The sequence below is a fragment of the Eriocheir sinensis genome, chromosome 57 (genome assembly GCF_024679095.1).
Source record: "Eriocheir sinensis breed Jianghai 21 chromosome 57, ASM2467909v1, whole genome shotgun sequence".
Taxonomy (NCBI): Eukaryota; Metazoa; Arthropoda; class Malacostraca; order Decapoda; family Varunidae; genus Eriocheir; species Eriocheir sinensis.
The window spans coordinates 5,989,347-6,003,967 of NC_066565.1; the positions used below are offsets into that span (position 1 = coordinate 5,989,347).

At 43.2% G+C, this 14,621-nt stretch overlaps 1 protein-coding gene across 2 annotated transcripts in view; it reads right to left on the minus strand.

The window, feature by feature from the left end:
- Nucleotides 1-14,621, minus strand: part of LOC126984732 (translocator protein-like) — a 29,337-nt gene that overhangs the window by 12,704 nt on the left and 2,012 nt on the right. For both annotated transcript variants that reach the window (XM_050838757.1, XM_050838756.1), the window contains exon 2: nucleotides 482-590. In XM_050838757.1, coding sequence (XP_050694714.1) covers nucleotides 482-583 — 102 coding nt within the window. In that variant the 5' untranslated portion in view covers nucleotides 584-590. The remainder of the gene's footprint in view (nucleotides 1-481; nucleotides 591-14,621) is intronic.

Consider the following 14,621-nt stretch of genomic DNA (forward strand, 5'->3'; position numbering starts at 1 on the left):
GGTAATCTGAGGTAACCTGGATGTTACATGGCTGAAGGAGCCAATGGGATGGGGGTGAGCACCACCACCACACACAGCTGTGGCCTGTGCTCCCAACTTTACTTTACCTTTTGTTGCAAGCATTTGGAGAACTTATAAAGAAGCTCAATGAAGATCACAGAAAAATGATACGACAAATACAAGCTTACGAAACAAAATGAACAAGACAGAATGTGGCAGACCTATCAGTCTCATTTGCCTCCAAGAAAATATCCCACCTGGCTACACAAAGTCCGCATACTTGTGTCAGCAAAGAGGGTGGGTCTTTGGGTCTCAGTGACAGAGTTGCTCCACATCAATAAAACATTATAGTAACCCCGTTTATGGCACAGTGATGGAGCTACATAAGTTGCCTCTCTCTCTATCTTCCGTTGATATTGTCCTGCTGACTGCTCCCCTTTGCCCTTGAGAAAGTTTCCATCATACAAAATGCATCACCCACCTTGTCATACCAGTCTCGCACGGCATTTCTCGTCAGGCCTGCACTGGCAATGCCCCCAAGGTTAGGGAATATGATGGCATAGACCAGCGGTAGCCAAGCCATTTCAGATCTGGAAACGAAGGAAATAAAAAACATTACTAAATAAGAAAGTATTGCACCTGTTGCATCGTCCCAAACAGATCAAAGCAAAAAAGTCCACAAATCACTGAAGTAGCAAAACCATGGCTTGTTGAGGATTACAGTTTGTGGCTTGTGGGGAAAACAAAAGATTAATAAAAAAAGTGCTGTATGTACTTATTTTCAGCGGGTGTGGAGTCGGAAATACAAAAAACTGACCAGGAAATTTCAAGGTTGCAACTCTGACTCCAGCTCCACCCCCTCCCCCCTCCCCCTCTTCTGCAGTACAATGGTAGGCAGATCAAACTTCGCCACACCACTCCACACCCAGCCACTCCACACCCAGCCACTCCACATCACACATAAAGGAGTCGGAGTCGAAGAAATTTTTACCAACTCCGGCTACGACTCTGCACCCCCTCCCCACACATCAAGGCAGACAGTTCATGGGGAAAAAAAAAAAAAAAAGTAAAGAATGTCCGCGAACCACAACTCCCACACAATGAAAATACACGGAAGAAGAAACTTGGAGGTGAGAAAAATATATAAAACACTAATGAAGAAAAGAGTTGAACCTATTTCCCAACTACATATACATTAAATCAGACAGTTCATGGGAAAAAAAATTAGAGTAAAAAGCTTGCCAATCCCTGCTTCCCACACAATAAAAATACATAGAAAAATAAACTTGGAGGTGAGAGAAAAATATATAAAACACTAATGAAGAAAAGAGCTGAACCTATTTCCCAACTACACATTCATTAAATCAGACAGTTCATGGGAAAAAAATTAGAGTAAAGAGCTTGCCAGTCCCTGCTTCCCACATAATAAAAATACACTGAAGAAGAAACTTGGAGGTGGGAGAAAAATATATAAAACCATGAAAAGGTAAAACTATTTCCCAACTACATATACATTAAATCAGACAGTTCATGGGTAAATAAATAGAGTAAAAAGCTTGCCAGTCCCTGCTTCCCACACAATAAAGACACACAGAAAAAAAAACTTGGAGGTGAAACAAAAAAACTCCTCAAAAATACCCCAACAGTAGTCTCGGATACGCCACACAGCTGCTTGTTCCTTATCCACGGCGCGAAGGGGGAAAGTGGTGGGTGGGGAGAGGACAGAAGTATCAGAATCATGGCTATAGTCACCCCACACTTAGCTGGTCCAGGAGCCCCCCCCCTTCCCCCTTCCCTCCCCCTAAAACAAGAGACTCCTAACACTGAGATCCTTCCATCCAGCCAATCAGCACTGTATCTCTGGACAATGGGGCAGGCTTCTTTTTTTACAGTAGAGGAAACAGCTCAAAGGCAAAAACTAAATGAAAACTAAATACTAGTACAACTCGGCACTGCTCCAAGAAAAATAAATAAAAATGAGTGGGGAGAAGAGATAAATTCCGGATGTATTATTTTTTACAGCAATAAAGGCGGCTCAAGGGTGAAAAACAAAAACAGCAACAGAAGGCCTGCCAGATGCTGCTCATCATTATCATCATTTCATCGACGCCTGCTCCTAGGAGCTCCCACCAGGGGATGGCCACGGCAGAAGAGCTTCCAACTTTCTCTATCCAGACACTCCCTCCTTGCCTGCTCAAAGTTTCTCAAAGATCTTTCCCCCCTCTCCCTAACGTACTCTTGCACCCTATCCCTCCATTTCACTGGAGGTCGTCCTCTAGCATTCCCTCCCTTTATCTCACTCACATACACCCTTCTGGTCATCTTACTCTCCTCCATTTGCTCCATGTGGCCAAACCACTTTAAAGTCTGTCACTTCACTTCTTCCACCACTCCACACTTCTTCCCTTCACCCCTGTGACACATTCCAAAACGCTCGTACACACTTTCATTACTCATTCCATCCATTCTACTCACACCACAAGCACTCCTCAAATAACTCATTTCCACTGCCTGCACTCTAGACCTCTGACTTTCATTCCAGGCCCATGTTTCACTTGCATATGTGAGGGTTGGTACTATTATTGTATTTCTCAAATCCCTCTTTACCTCCATGCTCACACTTCTGCCATTCATGATTCGTCCCAAAGACCCTACCACCCTTCTTCCTTGCAATGCCCTTTCTCTTATCTCTCCCTCCATACCACCATGCTTACACATAACTGATCCAAGGTACTTAAACTCATTGACCTCCTCCATTTCTTCACCATTCAGAATTATTTTGAATTCTTTTTCACATTCAATTCCCACTCTATATGGGCATACAAAATCTACTTCTCTCACAAACCATCACTTTACTTTTGTTGACGTTTTCTTTCAGCTTTCTCCTATTGCATACACTATCAAAAACACTGACCAAATTTTGTAGGTCACTTTCATTTTCTGCAATGAGCACCGTGTCATCAGCAAACAGTATTGAATTCAGTACCCACTTCCTTCCCTCATCGAACAGTCTTACTCCAACTTCTCCAACTTTGCCCTTAATTTCTCTAATAACACCGTCCATATAAATATTGAATAACCATGGTGACATGACGCACCCCTGTCTTAAGCCCACTTTAATCTCAAAGTGTTCACTTGTTTCTCCATCCTCATAGAAAGACTTTATTGCACTAAGCAGTTTTTCTCCCACACCATAAATCTTTAAAACATCCCACAATGCAATCCAATCGACTCTGTCATAAGCTTTTTCCAAATCCATGAAGGCAGCGTATAGTTTCTTTCCTTTTGCTAATATTTTTTCTACTACCATCCTGAAGGCAAATATCTGATCCACACATCCCCTTCCCTTCCTGAAGCCTCCTTGCTCTTCACTGATTTTCTCTTCTGTAAGTCTTTGCACCCTCTCTATTATGACTTTTCCATATACCTTTCCGGGTATACTCAGGAGACTTACACCTCTATAGCTCCCACGTTCCCCTCTCCTTCCCTTCCCCTTGTAAACTGGGACAATGATGGTTTTTGTCCAGTCTGCTGGCACCACCCCCCCCTCCCATGCTACTTCAAATATCTTGACCATTCATTTCACAACTTCATCTCCTCCACACTTCAACATTTCTGCTGTGATTCCATCAATTCCTGCTGCCTTTCCATTTTTTAATCTTTTTATTGCTTGATTTACTTCTTCATATGTTATACTTCTTTCTTCATATACTCCTCCTCTACCTCTACTCAAAGCTGCTGCTGTTACAGCTGCTGGACGTCCATCCTCAAAATTCATTAAGTTTTTGAAATATTCTCTCCATCTCTTTCACAGCTTCCCCGTCTTTCAGCATCTTTCCATTCTCATCCATAGCTTCATTTATTTTACTTGGGGAGATATTTTCTGCATTTCTTTCGCTTTTTACTTCTTTCCAATATGATTTCCTGTTCCCTTTATATTTTTCACTTAGTCTTTTTCCAAAGTCTTCATCAACTCTCTTCTTACTTTCTCTTATTGCTTGTTTTAATTTCATTTTGCATTCTCTATATTTCTTTTTCCTTTCCCTTTTTACGTGTTCAGCCACATTTCTTTCTTGAGTTTTCTTAAAAAGTTCCCTTTTCTCTTTTACTATCCTCCTTATCTCTTCTGTCCACCATGAATTTCCTTTTCTTTTTCCATCTCTCACCACTTTCATCCCTAACACTTTTTTGTTGTAGTTACCATTATTTCTTTAAATGTTCAAAAAACTTTTTCAATATTTGTATTATCTTTTACACTTTCCCATTTTTCACTTAAGGCCTCTGCCATTTCACGGTTATACTCATCTTTTATTTCTTTTTCCTGTAACTTTTCTATCTTCAGTATTTCCTTTTTTACTTCACCTTTCTTTTCAAACACCCACTTTTCTTTCAGGTTTAACTTTGCCAGCACTGCAAGATGGTCAGATCCATCGAACATTCCTCTTACTACCTTCGCGTCACAAATTTCTTTTCTAAGCCTTTCATCTACTGCCTCATAATCAATCAATCCTTTTTGTTCATTATCTTCTCCCCTCCTCCATGTGTATCGGTGGATATTCTTGTGCTGAAAGAAGGTGTTCGCTAGGAACATTCCCCTCTCATCACAGACATCCACCAGGCACTCTCCATTTTCATTCTTCCCAGGTATCCCCCATTTTCCCACCACATCCATCACACATTCATCACCCACTTTAGCATTCATATCTCCCATCATAATAAGTTTCCTTTCTTTCTCAAAACTCTTCAAACATGCATTCACTTCCTCCCAAAAGCTTCCCTTTCTCTCAGTCCTTTTTTACTTTTCACATTTACTGGTGCATAAATACACACCCATGCATACTTTTCTAAACCTACTTTTCCTTTCACCCACACAATTCTTGATCCCTTCCAACCATAATCAGTCACACCATTCCACACTCTTTCAGACATCACAATAGCACATCCTTCCTTACTCCTGCCTCTATACTTCTCATCTATCCCCGTCCATACAACCCCCCCAGGCACACCCTCCCACGTACCCTCTCTACCATCACTCACACCAGTTCCTCGAATATCACACCTGTCAAGTCTTACGTTTTTTGCGTAAGTCTTACGTAATTACGGTGATTTTCAAGTCTTACGGTGTAATTTGAAAATCTTACGTTTTTTCTCCACTTGTGATGTGTTTTTTCTTAATATGTTTGTTTTAAACAATTTCAAATATATCATACGAGCCATATTTAAATTCATGTGAGCGTGCTGAGTAACGGTTACTGTTGTACACAATGTAAACACATGACACTATGAACACCACATACTGAAAAACAGTATTGTTTACAAAAATACGGTTTTCTTATGGTTTAATTACCGTTTTATACACAAACTTATGGTCTCTAACGCAAAATCTTATGGCAAGACACCACAGTAGCTTGACAGGTATGGAATATGTGTTTGACTCACTCCCAACACATCCACTCTACCATTTACAAAATTTTCAATCATCACTCTCCTCTTTTCCTCACCACCTAAACCATTCACATTAATAGACACCAGTCTCATACATTCCTTTCTCTTCTGCCGCCCTCTGGCCATCGCTCCTGCCTCTAAAAACTCGATAAAAGTATTAGAGGCCACCAATGGGTGGCCAGTCCAATGTAGTGTTATGGAGACTTGCTCCTTGTCAAGGCTAAAAGGATTAAAACAAAGCAGCTGATGGTCACTGCCCCCCCCCCACGCTGGTTCTACCCCGCAGGGTACAGTAACGGTGCGCACCATGTGAAGGTGAGGATGGGGTAGGCTACCTTCCCAGTCAGAGGGTAGCCGTATTGCTCCTTTCCCAATACCCTAAACAAGGGAGCTGTACGCATAGGCAGCAAAACGCACCTCGGATGAACCTCATTGGTTATGATACTGCCACTGCGCAAAGCTGCGCAGATGCTGCTCCTACTATAAAAAGAAGGAGAGGCCAGAGGAGAGGTCAATTTAGGGTGGAGAGGTGTCCAGATACTCTTCTTTTGAAAGAGTTCAAGTTGTCAGCAGGAGGAAATACAGATGAAGGAAGGCTGTTCTAGAGTTTACCGGTGAAAAGAATGAAAGAATGAGTATGCTGGTTAACTCTTGCATAAGGGATTTGGATAGCATAGGGATGAGCATGAGTGGAAAGTTGTGTGCAAGGGACCACAGGAGGGGGGAGGCATGCAGTCAGCAAGTTCAGAGAGCCTGGAACAATTCATGGCACAGTGACTGTAGCTTAGCTTAGGGAAGTGTCTCGATGGTTCCCTCTTGAAAACACACAAGTGGTTGGAAGGAAGAAACACAGGTGAAGGAAGACAAGTCCAGAGCTCACAGAGAAAGGGATGAAATGAAGATGTCATTTTCTGACCAATCAAATAGCTTACACTGAAGTCGTCTTGGGATGGATGTTACTTATTTTAAACATATCATTGTAGCAAGAGCGCCCCCAGGAAACATATCAATGTGTCCAGGTTGCCCCCAAGGAACATACCAGTGTGGCAAGGGTGCCCATGCTACAGAACATAGTAATAAAATAATCATAATAATAAATGCTTTATTCACTGCTTGGCAGCCTTTCAGGTGAAAATTTATAATGCTCGTGACTTAACCCGCTTTTCTTACTAACCAAACCAGACATCACCACTTGGCAAGGGGGGTAGGGGGCTCAGGACCCCTTGAGCCCCTTATCTCACTCTAACCAAGCCTGTCATCACCTCTCTGTGGGGGGCTTCATCCCCCTTGGCCCTTATTTAGCTGAATTCAAATGAATAGTGGGGAAAGATCTATCAGAAAGAATGATGTCAAACTGCACAGTACAACAGGTGCTAAAATAGATAAGGGCCTGGGATGCTGGTGATTCACTTGTATTTTTTTTTTTTTTTTTACAGCAAAGGAGACAGTTCAAGGGCATAAAAAAGGAAACAATAATGAAAAAAAGCCCACTACTCACTGCTCCTAAAAGGAGTACAGAGGCGTGGCCAAAAGAGAGGTCAATTTCGGGAGGAGAGGTGTCCTGATACCCTTCTCTTGAAAGATTTCAAGTCGTAGGCAGGAGGAAATACAGATGAAGGCAGATTGTTCCAGAGTTTACCAGCGTGAGGGATGAGAGTGAAAATGCTGGTTAACTCGTGCGTAAGGGATTTGGACAGTAAAGGGATCAGCTTGAGTAGAAAGTCGTGTGTGGCGAGGCCGCGGGAGGGGGGGAGGCATGCAGATAGCATGTTCAGAAGAGCAGTCAGCATGAAAATATCGATAGAAGATAGAAAGAGAGGCAACATGGCAGCAGAATTTAAGAGGTAGAAGACTATCAGTAAGAGGAGGAGAGCTGATGAGACAAAGAGCCTTAGACTCCATTCTGTCCAGGAGAGCTGTGTGAATGGAGCCCTCCCACACGTGAGATGCATACTCCATACGAGGGCGGACAAGGCCCCTGTATATGGATAGCAACTGTGCAGGGGAGAAGAACTGGCGGAGACAATACAGAACGCCCAACCTCGAGGAAGCTGATTTAGTGAGAGAGATGTGAAGTTTCCAGTTAAGATTTTGAGTTAAGGATAGACCGAGGATGTTTAGTGTTGAAGAAGGTGACAGCTGAGCGTTGTCAAAGAATAGGGGATAGGTGTTTTGAAGATTGTGTCGAGTTGATAGGTGGAGAAATCTGTTTTTTGAGGCATTGAAGGACACAAGGTTCCTTTTACCCCAATTGGAAATGATAGCAAGGTCTGAAGTTAAGTGTTCTGCAGCCTCCAGTCTAGGGTCTTGTAATTCCTGTTGGGAGGGTCTTCTGTTGAAAGAAGTTGCATAATGCAGAGTGGAGTCATCAGCGTATGAGTGGATAGGACAGTTTGTTATGGAAAGATCATTGATGAATAACAGGAAGAGAGTGGGTGATAGGACAGAGCGATGTGGAACACCACTGTTGATAGGTTTAGGGGAAGAACAGTGACCGTCTACCACCGCAGAGATAGAACGGCCGGAAAGGAAACTGGAGATAAAGGAACAGAGAGAGGGATAAAATCTGAAAGAGGGCAGTTTAGAGAGCAAAGAGTTGTGCCAGACTCTATCAAAAGCTTTCGATATGTCTGGCGCAACTGAGAAAATTTCACCGAAACGGCTACGAGAGGATGACCAAGAGTCAGTTAGCCCCTTCACTCCGGCGACGCCGACGTTGGCGTCCGACAGCGTCACCGTTAGTCCTCTTTTAAACCTCTTAATCCTCTTCCATTTCCTCTCAATCCTCTTCTAAACCTCTTAAGAGGAAATGGAAGAGGATTAAGAGGAACTTAGAGGAGGATTGAGAGGTTTAAAAGAGGATTAATCCTCTTCCAGTTCCTCTTGACTCTTTCCATACTGTGACGCCGACGTCTGCGTCACGGATGGAAAGGGTTAACCCCTTCAGTGCCACATGTGTATATATATGGACAACCTGATCCGTCCCCTCAGTGCCATGTCCGTAGTTATTTGGACTGCAGTTTTAAAAATTGTAGCGCAATAAGCACTGTAGCCAGCGTGGCCAAACTTGCTTGGCTTGTAGGCCTGCCTTTTTCCAAGCCCACCCCCATCATCCCCTCCCATGACCCAAGCCGCGCTCCTGGGACACTGAGTCAGTCAATCTCTGACCGTCATTTGGTAGCCATGTAGCTCGCGTTATTTACATATGTGTCCTCAAGAGTGTTATAAGTCACAAATGCAATAATATTATAGACTAAAAGATTTATGTAAGTATTACAAGTGCTACAATACAATGTGTCATGGTTTGAATGTAATCTGTCACTGTGTCACCTTCTATATTTGTTATATGCATGGTTCCCTTATTGTATGTGTGTAAATATACTCAAAACTCATGATATACCTCATATGAGAGTTTGTACGCCAAAAAAACTACATCACTATAACTCACATTATCTATGAAAAAAATCAAATTCATCAAATGTACTGTCCAGGCCACCGATTTTCACCCGTGATATCATAACTGCACAAGCCATTCTGTCATGGAAAACGCAAACTTGAGTACCCAAGATGCACATGATTATTTTTTTTTATCCTAATAAGTGATTAAGCCCGAGAAAAAAAAATAGAAAATTGCCCAGCACCAAGGGGTTGGCAGATGTCTGTCATTGCCTCTGGCACTGAATGGGCTTAGGCTGGATTCACATGAGCCACTTTGTAGTGGTCAGTGGCCGCCACAAAATAACGGTCAAAATAGAACACACACATCTCTATGGGTGCATGCACATGAGCCACTTTGTAGTGGTCAGTGGCCGCCACAAAATAACGGTCAAAATAGAACACACACATCTCTATGGGTGCGTGCACACGGGCCACTTTGTAGTGGTCAGTGGCCGCCACAAAATAGCGGTCAAAACAGAACACACACATCTCTATGGGTGCATGCACACGGGCCACTTTGTAGTGGTCAGTGGCCGCCACAAAATAATGGTCAAAATAGAACACACACATCTCTATGGGTGCATGCACACGGGCCACTTTGTAGTGGTCAGTGGCCGCCACAAAATAATGGTCAAAATAGAACACACACATCTCTATGGGTGCATGCACACGGGCCACTTTGTAGTGGTCGCCACAAAACAGTGGTGAGTTGTGGCAGACGGAGCCATTTTTCCGACCACGCCACAGTGGCCAGCGCTAGATACCGTTGTTTCAAATGGCAGCGTGCACACGAGCCACTATCAGCGGCCACCACCCTGCCACCCGCCACATTCCCTCTGTCTTGACCTTAATGAATTTTGACTGTCATAATGATGTATAAGTATGACCTTCATGCATAACTTGTGTTCAGGACATGATGAATAAGGGCCTACATGCTTTCAGAATTAATGTTTCATTTTGTTTCACAGTTTTGCATATTAACAGATTCTGGTGTGAATTAACTACTGAATGTGGTAGTTTTATTTACCCAGAAGTAGAAAGTGGAAATGTCATGTAACCGCAAAGACTGCTGAATTATGTAAAAAAATTACATCTAATGTGACTTTATATTCTTCATGTTCAGCCTTACATTAAGATTACCGCAAGTCTCGAGATCTCTTCTACTGGCACACACTTCCTCACGTTGATGTCCTGCCGTGTTATACGTGGACCAATTACTGTCATAGGATCAAAGCTGTCCTGTGACTTTCTGAAGTAGTCAAAAAATTTATCAGGGTGCTCTTTTAGCTCTGTAAATGATGTGTGGAATGTAACACACAGTAATCTATTATTTGCTAACTATGGGGTGAACCCAGTACTTTCTTCTGCGCTTTTTGCCAAGAGAGCACAGACAGCTGCTACCTCTACGAGATCCATAACGCCACGTGCCGACCTCATGAGTGGCCGCCACCAAGTGGCTCGTGTGCAGGGTGCACCTACTCACCATTTTTCGTGGCTACCATTTTTTGTGGTGGCCACTGACCACTAAATGTGTCTCGTGTGAACCCAGCCTAAGAAGAGATGCAACAAAACAACCAAGGGACATATTATCTCACAGTGTTATAAATGACTGGAACAAATTACAGTAAACATGTAGGTGGTGGCCGAACTGGTAGCGTACTGGACCCACATTCGCCGCGTGATGGACGACGCGGGTTCGAATCCTCACGCTACCACTCGGATTTTTCAGTCACCGCCGAGTGGCTTAAAACTACCCACATGCTGTCCTGAAGACCACCCATCAACCTGGACTCTAGAGGAAGCCGTCCAAGCGAATCAAGAACGAGTTCCGGGGGCAGCATGAGCCAATGCAAGATGGCGCCACTATAAACATTCGCCTGCGCCAGAACGGGCTGGGCCGACCATCAGGCCCCACCTGGAAGAAGCCTTGGGCCGACCATCAGGCCTCATCTGGAAGATGCCTACCGGCGCAATAGGCAACAACGTAAAAAAAAAAAAAAAAAAAAAAAACTATGAAGTATATATACAATGAGTAGTTCAGCTCCATCACCTTCAAACACTGTATTATTCCAGAGGCACACCCATTTCTGCACAGGATACCTTTATACAGTACTTTATGAAGTACTTTTTGCAGGTACAACACACTGCTGCATTGCTTTGCCGTCATAAATCACTCTTTACTAAGACATTAACTTCTTAAAATATGGTGCAACGGGATATATCAAGGACTTATTTCCATTCATCACATTTCAGCAGCGGAGTGCAGGTTAGGTATGGTAAGGATTTAGTTGTTCCAGGCGTTCACAACTCTTGGGGAGAGACATGTTCCTCCTATGGGTGTGGTGTGGCCGGTGGTCTGTGGCTGTCTGAGGAAGTCTCCGCGCCCCTCATACCCTGGTGAACCCTCTGAGTATTTGAAAGACCTCCTCCATGGCCACCCTGGGGACATTGTTGAAGAGAGGATAGCATACTATTTTTGAGACACTGACTGTTTATATCTGGGCAAAGTGATGCTTTTTGTTATGGAGATGTCTTATTTCTGGAAACCACTAAATGATTGACTTTTCAATGCCTGAGGTGCACCCACCGACACACCAACCCATCCATTATCACCGACTAACATAGTGGACCCACCCCTGCTGCCACCATGTCCTGTCGCACACTGCATATTTTCACTGCACCACACAACATGCCAAATAAACCTAACCTGACCGAAATCATCCACCTTAACGGGGGGCTTTGCCCCCTTCGACTCCCCTTCTATTTTCAAAAAGTCATACATTACTGTACTGCATTCAGGGACCAAGAATCCATAGTGTAAGTATTAACTCTGCAAGAGGTGGCTAGCTACCCCTTCTTCAACATTAGCTCCCCTGGTCCTCTCCTCCAGCTCCCTAAAGTTTATGGTAAAAATCTAAAGGAAGCTAAAGTCAACAGATCAGGGCTGGAATTCACAAACATACTCACTAACTACGAACTAACATAACTACGCACTATTGATTTAGCGACCGACGTTAGCGTCAGATTCACAAAGCAAACTTTAGATGATAGTTAGAGGCGCACTAAGTCAGCGAGGCCGCTGATTGGTTGATGACATCATTGGCCTTGCAGCGAATCACAAGCATGTTCACAAGACCGTCAGCCAATCGTAGGGAGGCCCCTCCAGCTGCTGGTTCAAAAGAACCCGTTCTCTTTTCCCATTTTCTTTCTTTCAAGGCAAACTGTACTAAATCATAATCTAGGAACAATTATTTCGTTGTTTGCTGCACATTTACGTCAAGGTAACTCTCTGTTCGATGTCTTGTTATCTAAGAACATGCTTAAGGGGAAGAAAAAGAAGATAAGGAGGAGATTGAGGCAGGAAGAGAGCAAATTAAAAATAATGTAGCACATATATATATACCAAGGCAGACAAGGACGGAAGGAAGGAACGAGGAAAAGTTAAGACTGTCTTGCCATATTAGCAGCCCAACTCATGGGCTGTCACCCGACAAAGGTCCATGGTCCCACGGAGGGACAAATGCAGAGATGGATGGATGATCGAATGGATGAGGAGGAGGGAGGTCTGGCAATCCCCCGGCCGGGTGTTGCCATACCGCCCACACTTATCATATACCTCTCAAAGTGTGTATATCTCATCATTTTATAAAGAAATGGGCTTCCTCTACTTGCAAAGTTATATTTCAAGTTGAAAAACGCGATTTATAAGCATTTATACGTAAATATAATGATATTGTTAGCGTTTACTACACCCCCGAGGCAGCAGTTATTTAACAACAAATTTAGCGTCACACAGAGCGCGGTAAAGGATTGTGAATCCGCGCGCTAACCCGTGACGTCATCGATTAGTTGGTAGTTATTACCGCGCGAGCTTTGTGTATCGCAATGTTCTCAAAACTATGCACTAATCCTTAGTGAATCTAGGCCCAGGGTGTGTGAAGGAGGGCCTGTGGCACCACTGAAAGGGTTCTCGGATAATATTCACAAAGGCGTAGCCTCCTCTGGTTAATATTTACGACATGGATTCCTTTTTGGTCCCTGAGTGCAGTGCAGTAACAAGTGACTTCTGGAAAAGAGAAAGAAAATTGCTATGATGTTGTAATAATCTTAATGGAACTAAAGCATGACGTAGCACACCCACCCTTCCTTAGACGGTTAGGTTGACCTTGGACACTGAAAAAGTCACTCAATTAATGGTTTCCGGAGAAAAAAAAAACTATCTCCATAATAAAAAGCATCGCATTTTGCCCAGAAATAAATAGTCAGTGTCTTGAAATTAGTAGGCTACGGCTTCGAGAATTGGTTAAACTAGCTAACAACTGCTTCTAATATACCGAAAAAATAGCATGCAGAGTGCATAGGATACTTCTTTTGGTTCACATTTGCGAAGGTTTTAGTTCCCGGTCGTACCAATTTACTGCGTATACGGCTTGATTATGTGGGGGTGCCTGGAAAATTTCTAAGTCCAGTGTTGTTGTATGACACGAGGGCTCTGTGGGCAGACTGAGCCTCTTAGCTGCCTTATACTACACCACAGAAACTAGTTCCTAACTCAGTAATAACCAAAACGCGCATGGATTATAACGATTTCGGACAAAAAAACTGGTCTTTTTTAGTTTTACGTTATTTTTTTCTCTATATTAAAGCAACTAATGCCGCAGCTATTTGTATTTTCTGATTTTAAAGGAATACATTCGTAAAATGTTACTACACGAGGGTGTTTCAGTCGCGGCACCTAACGGCGGGTTCCTGAAGTCAGTTGTTTTCAAGCCGCCATAATGGATGGAAGGCCCGACACTCACTCCCTCAAAATATCCATCTACTTTACCTTTCGGTAAGTGTTAACTGAGTATTTAACCTCTTTATTGGTGTGCATGTAGGTTAACAAAAGGACCGATTACTATCCCAATACCGGGTCCAACAAAGAGACGGGCGTGTCACATGTGGTGTGACAAGCACGTGTCAGAAAACAAACGGATAGTGTTCAATGCGCGATTACACGCCCAACACTCGTCAACAGACCCGCTGCGGCGGCGGCTACGTTATATAGGAATAGATTACAAGAGTATACGTTAGGGAATTTCCTTTCTTTAGAGACTAGGGATTTTTCCCGATTTTGGGGATTTTTGTAGGGACATTTTGATCACTAAAACAACTGTTCCATACAGGGATTAATCGAGCTAACAACCACCGAAACCACAGTTCCCTAAAGGGATTAATCGAGCTAACGCCAGTTTCTAATACACTGAGAAAATATCATGAGTGCATTTGCTTCACATTTGTTAAGGTTTTAGGTACAGATTCATAGCAATTTACTGCGACAACAGCTTAAATATGTGGGAATGCATTGAGATATTCTAAGCCAAAGGTTTATCTCTTCGGCACAGCCTCTCTTCGTTTGACTGAACCTTGTGTCGGATTCGAATAGATTGATCATTTCATCTTGCCACGTATCCTTTTCTGCCGGCTGCTAAGTCATCGTGCCACGTAGGATTATCGCCCTCCTCTCATCCTATGAACTCCATCGCTGTCACTCAGTCTAACCCTCTTTTTCATCATGGAACGCTGTATAGACTGTGATTTCAGACTTCTCGAGTTTTACCGCAAGTATACAGGAAAACCAAGAGAACTATTTGACTTGTGTGTTCGTCACAAAGTGATTTTGGACTCGAAAGCCTGTGACACTTGTGGGAAGCCCGCTACACTGAACTTTAATACTAAGCTCTGGTGCTGTCAAA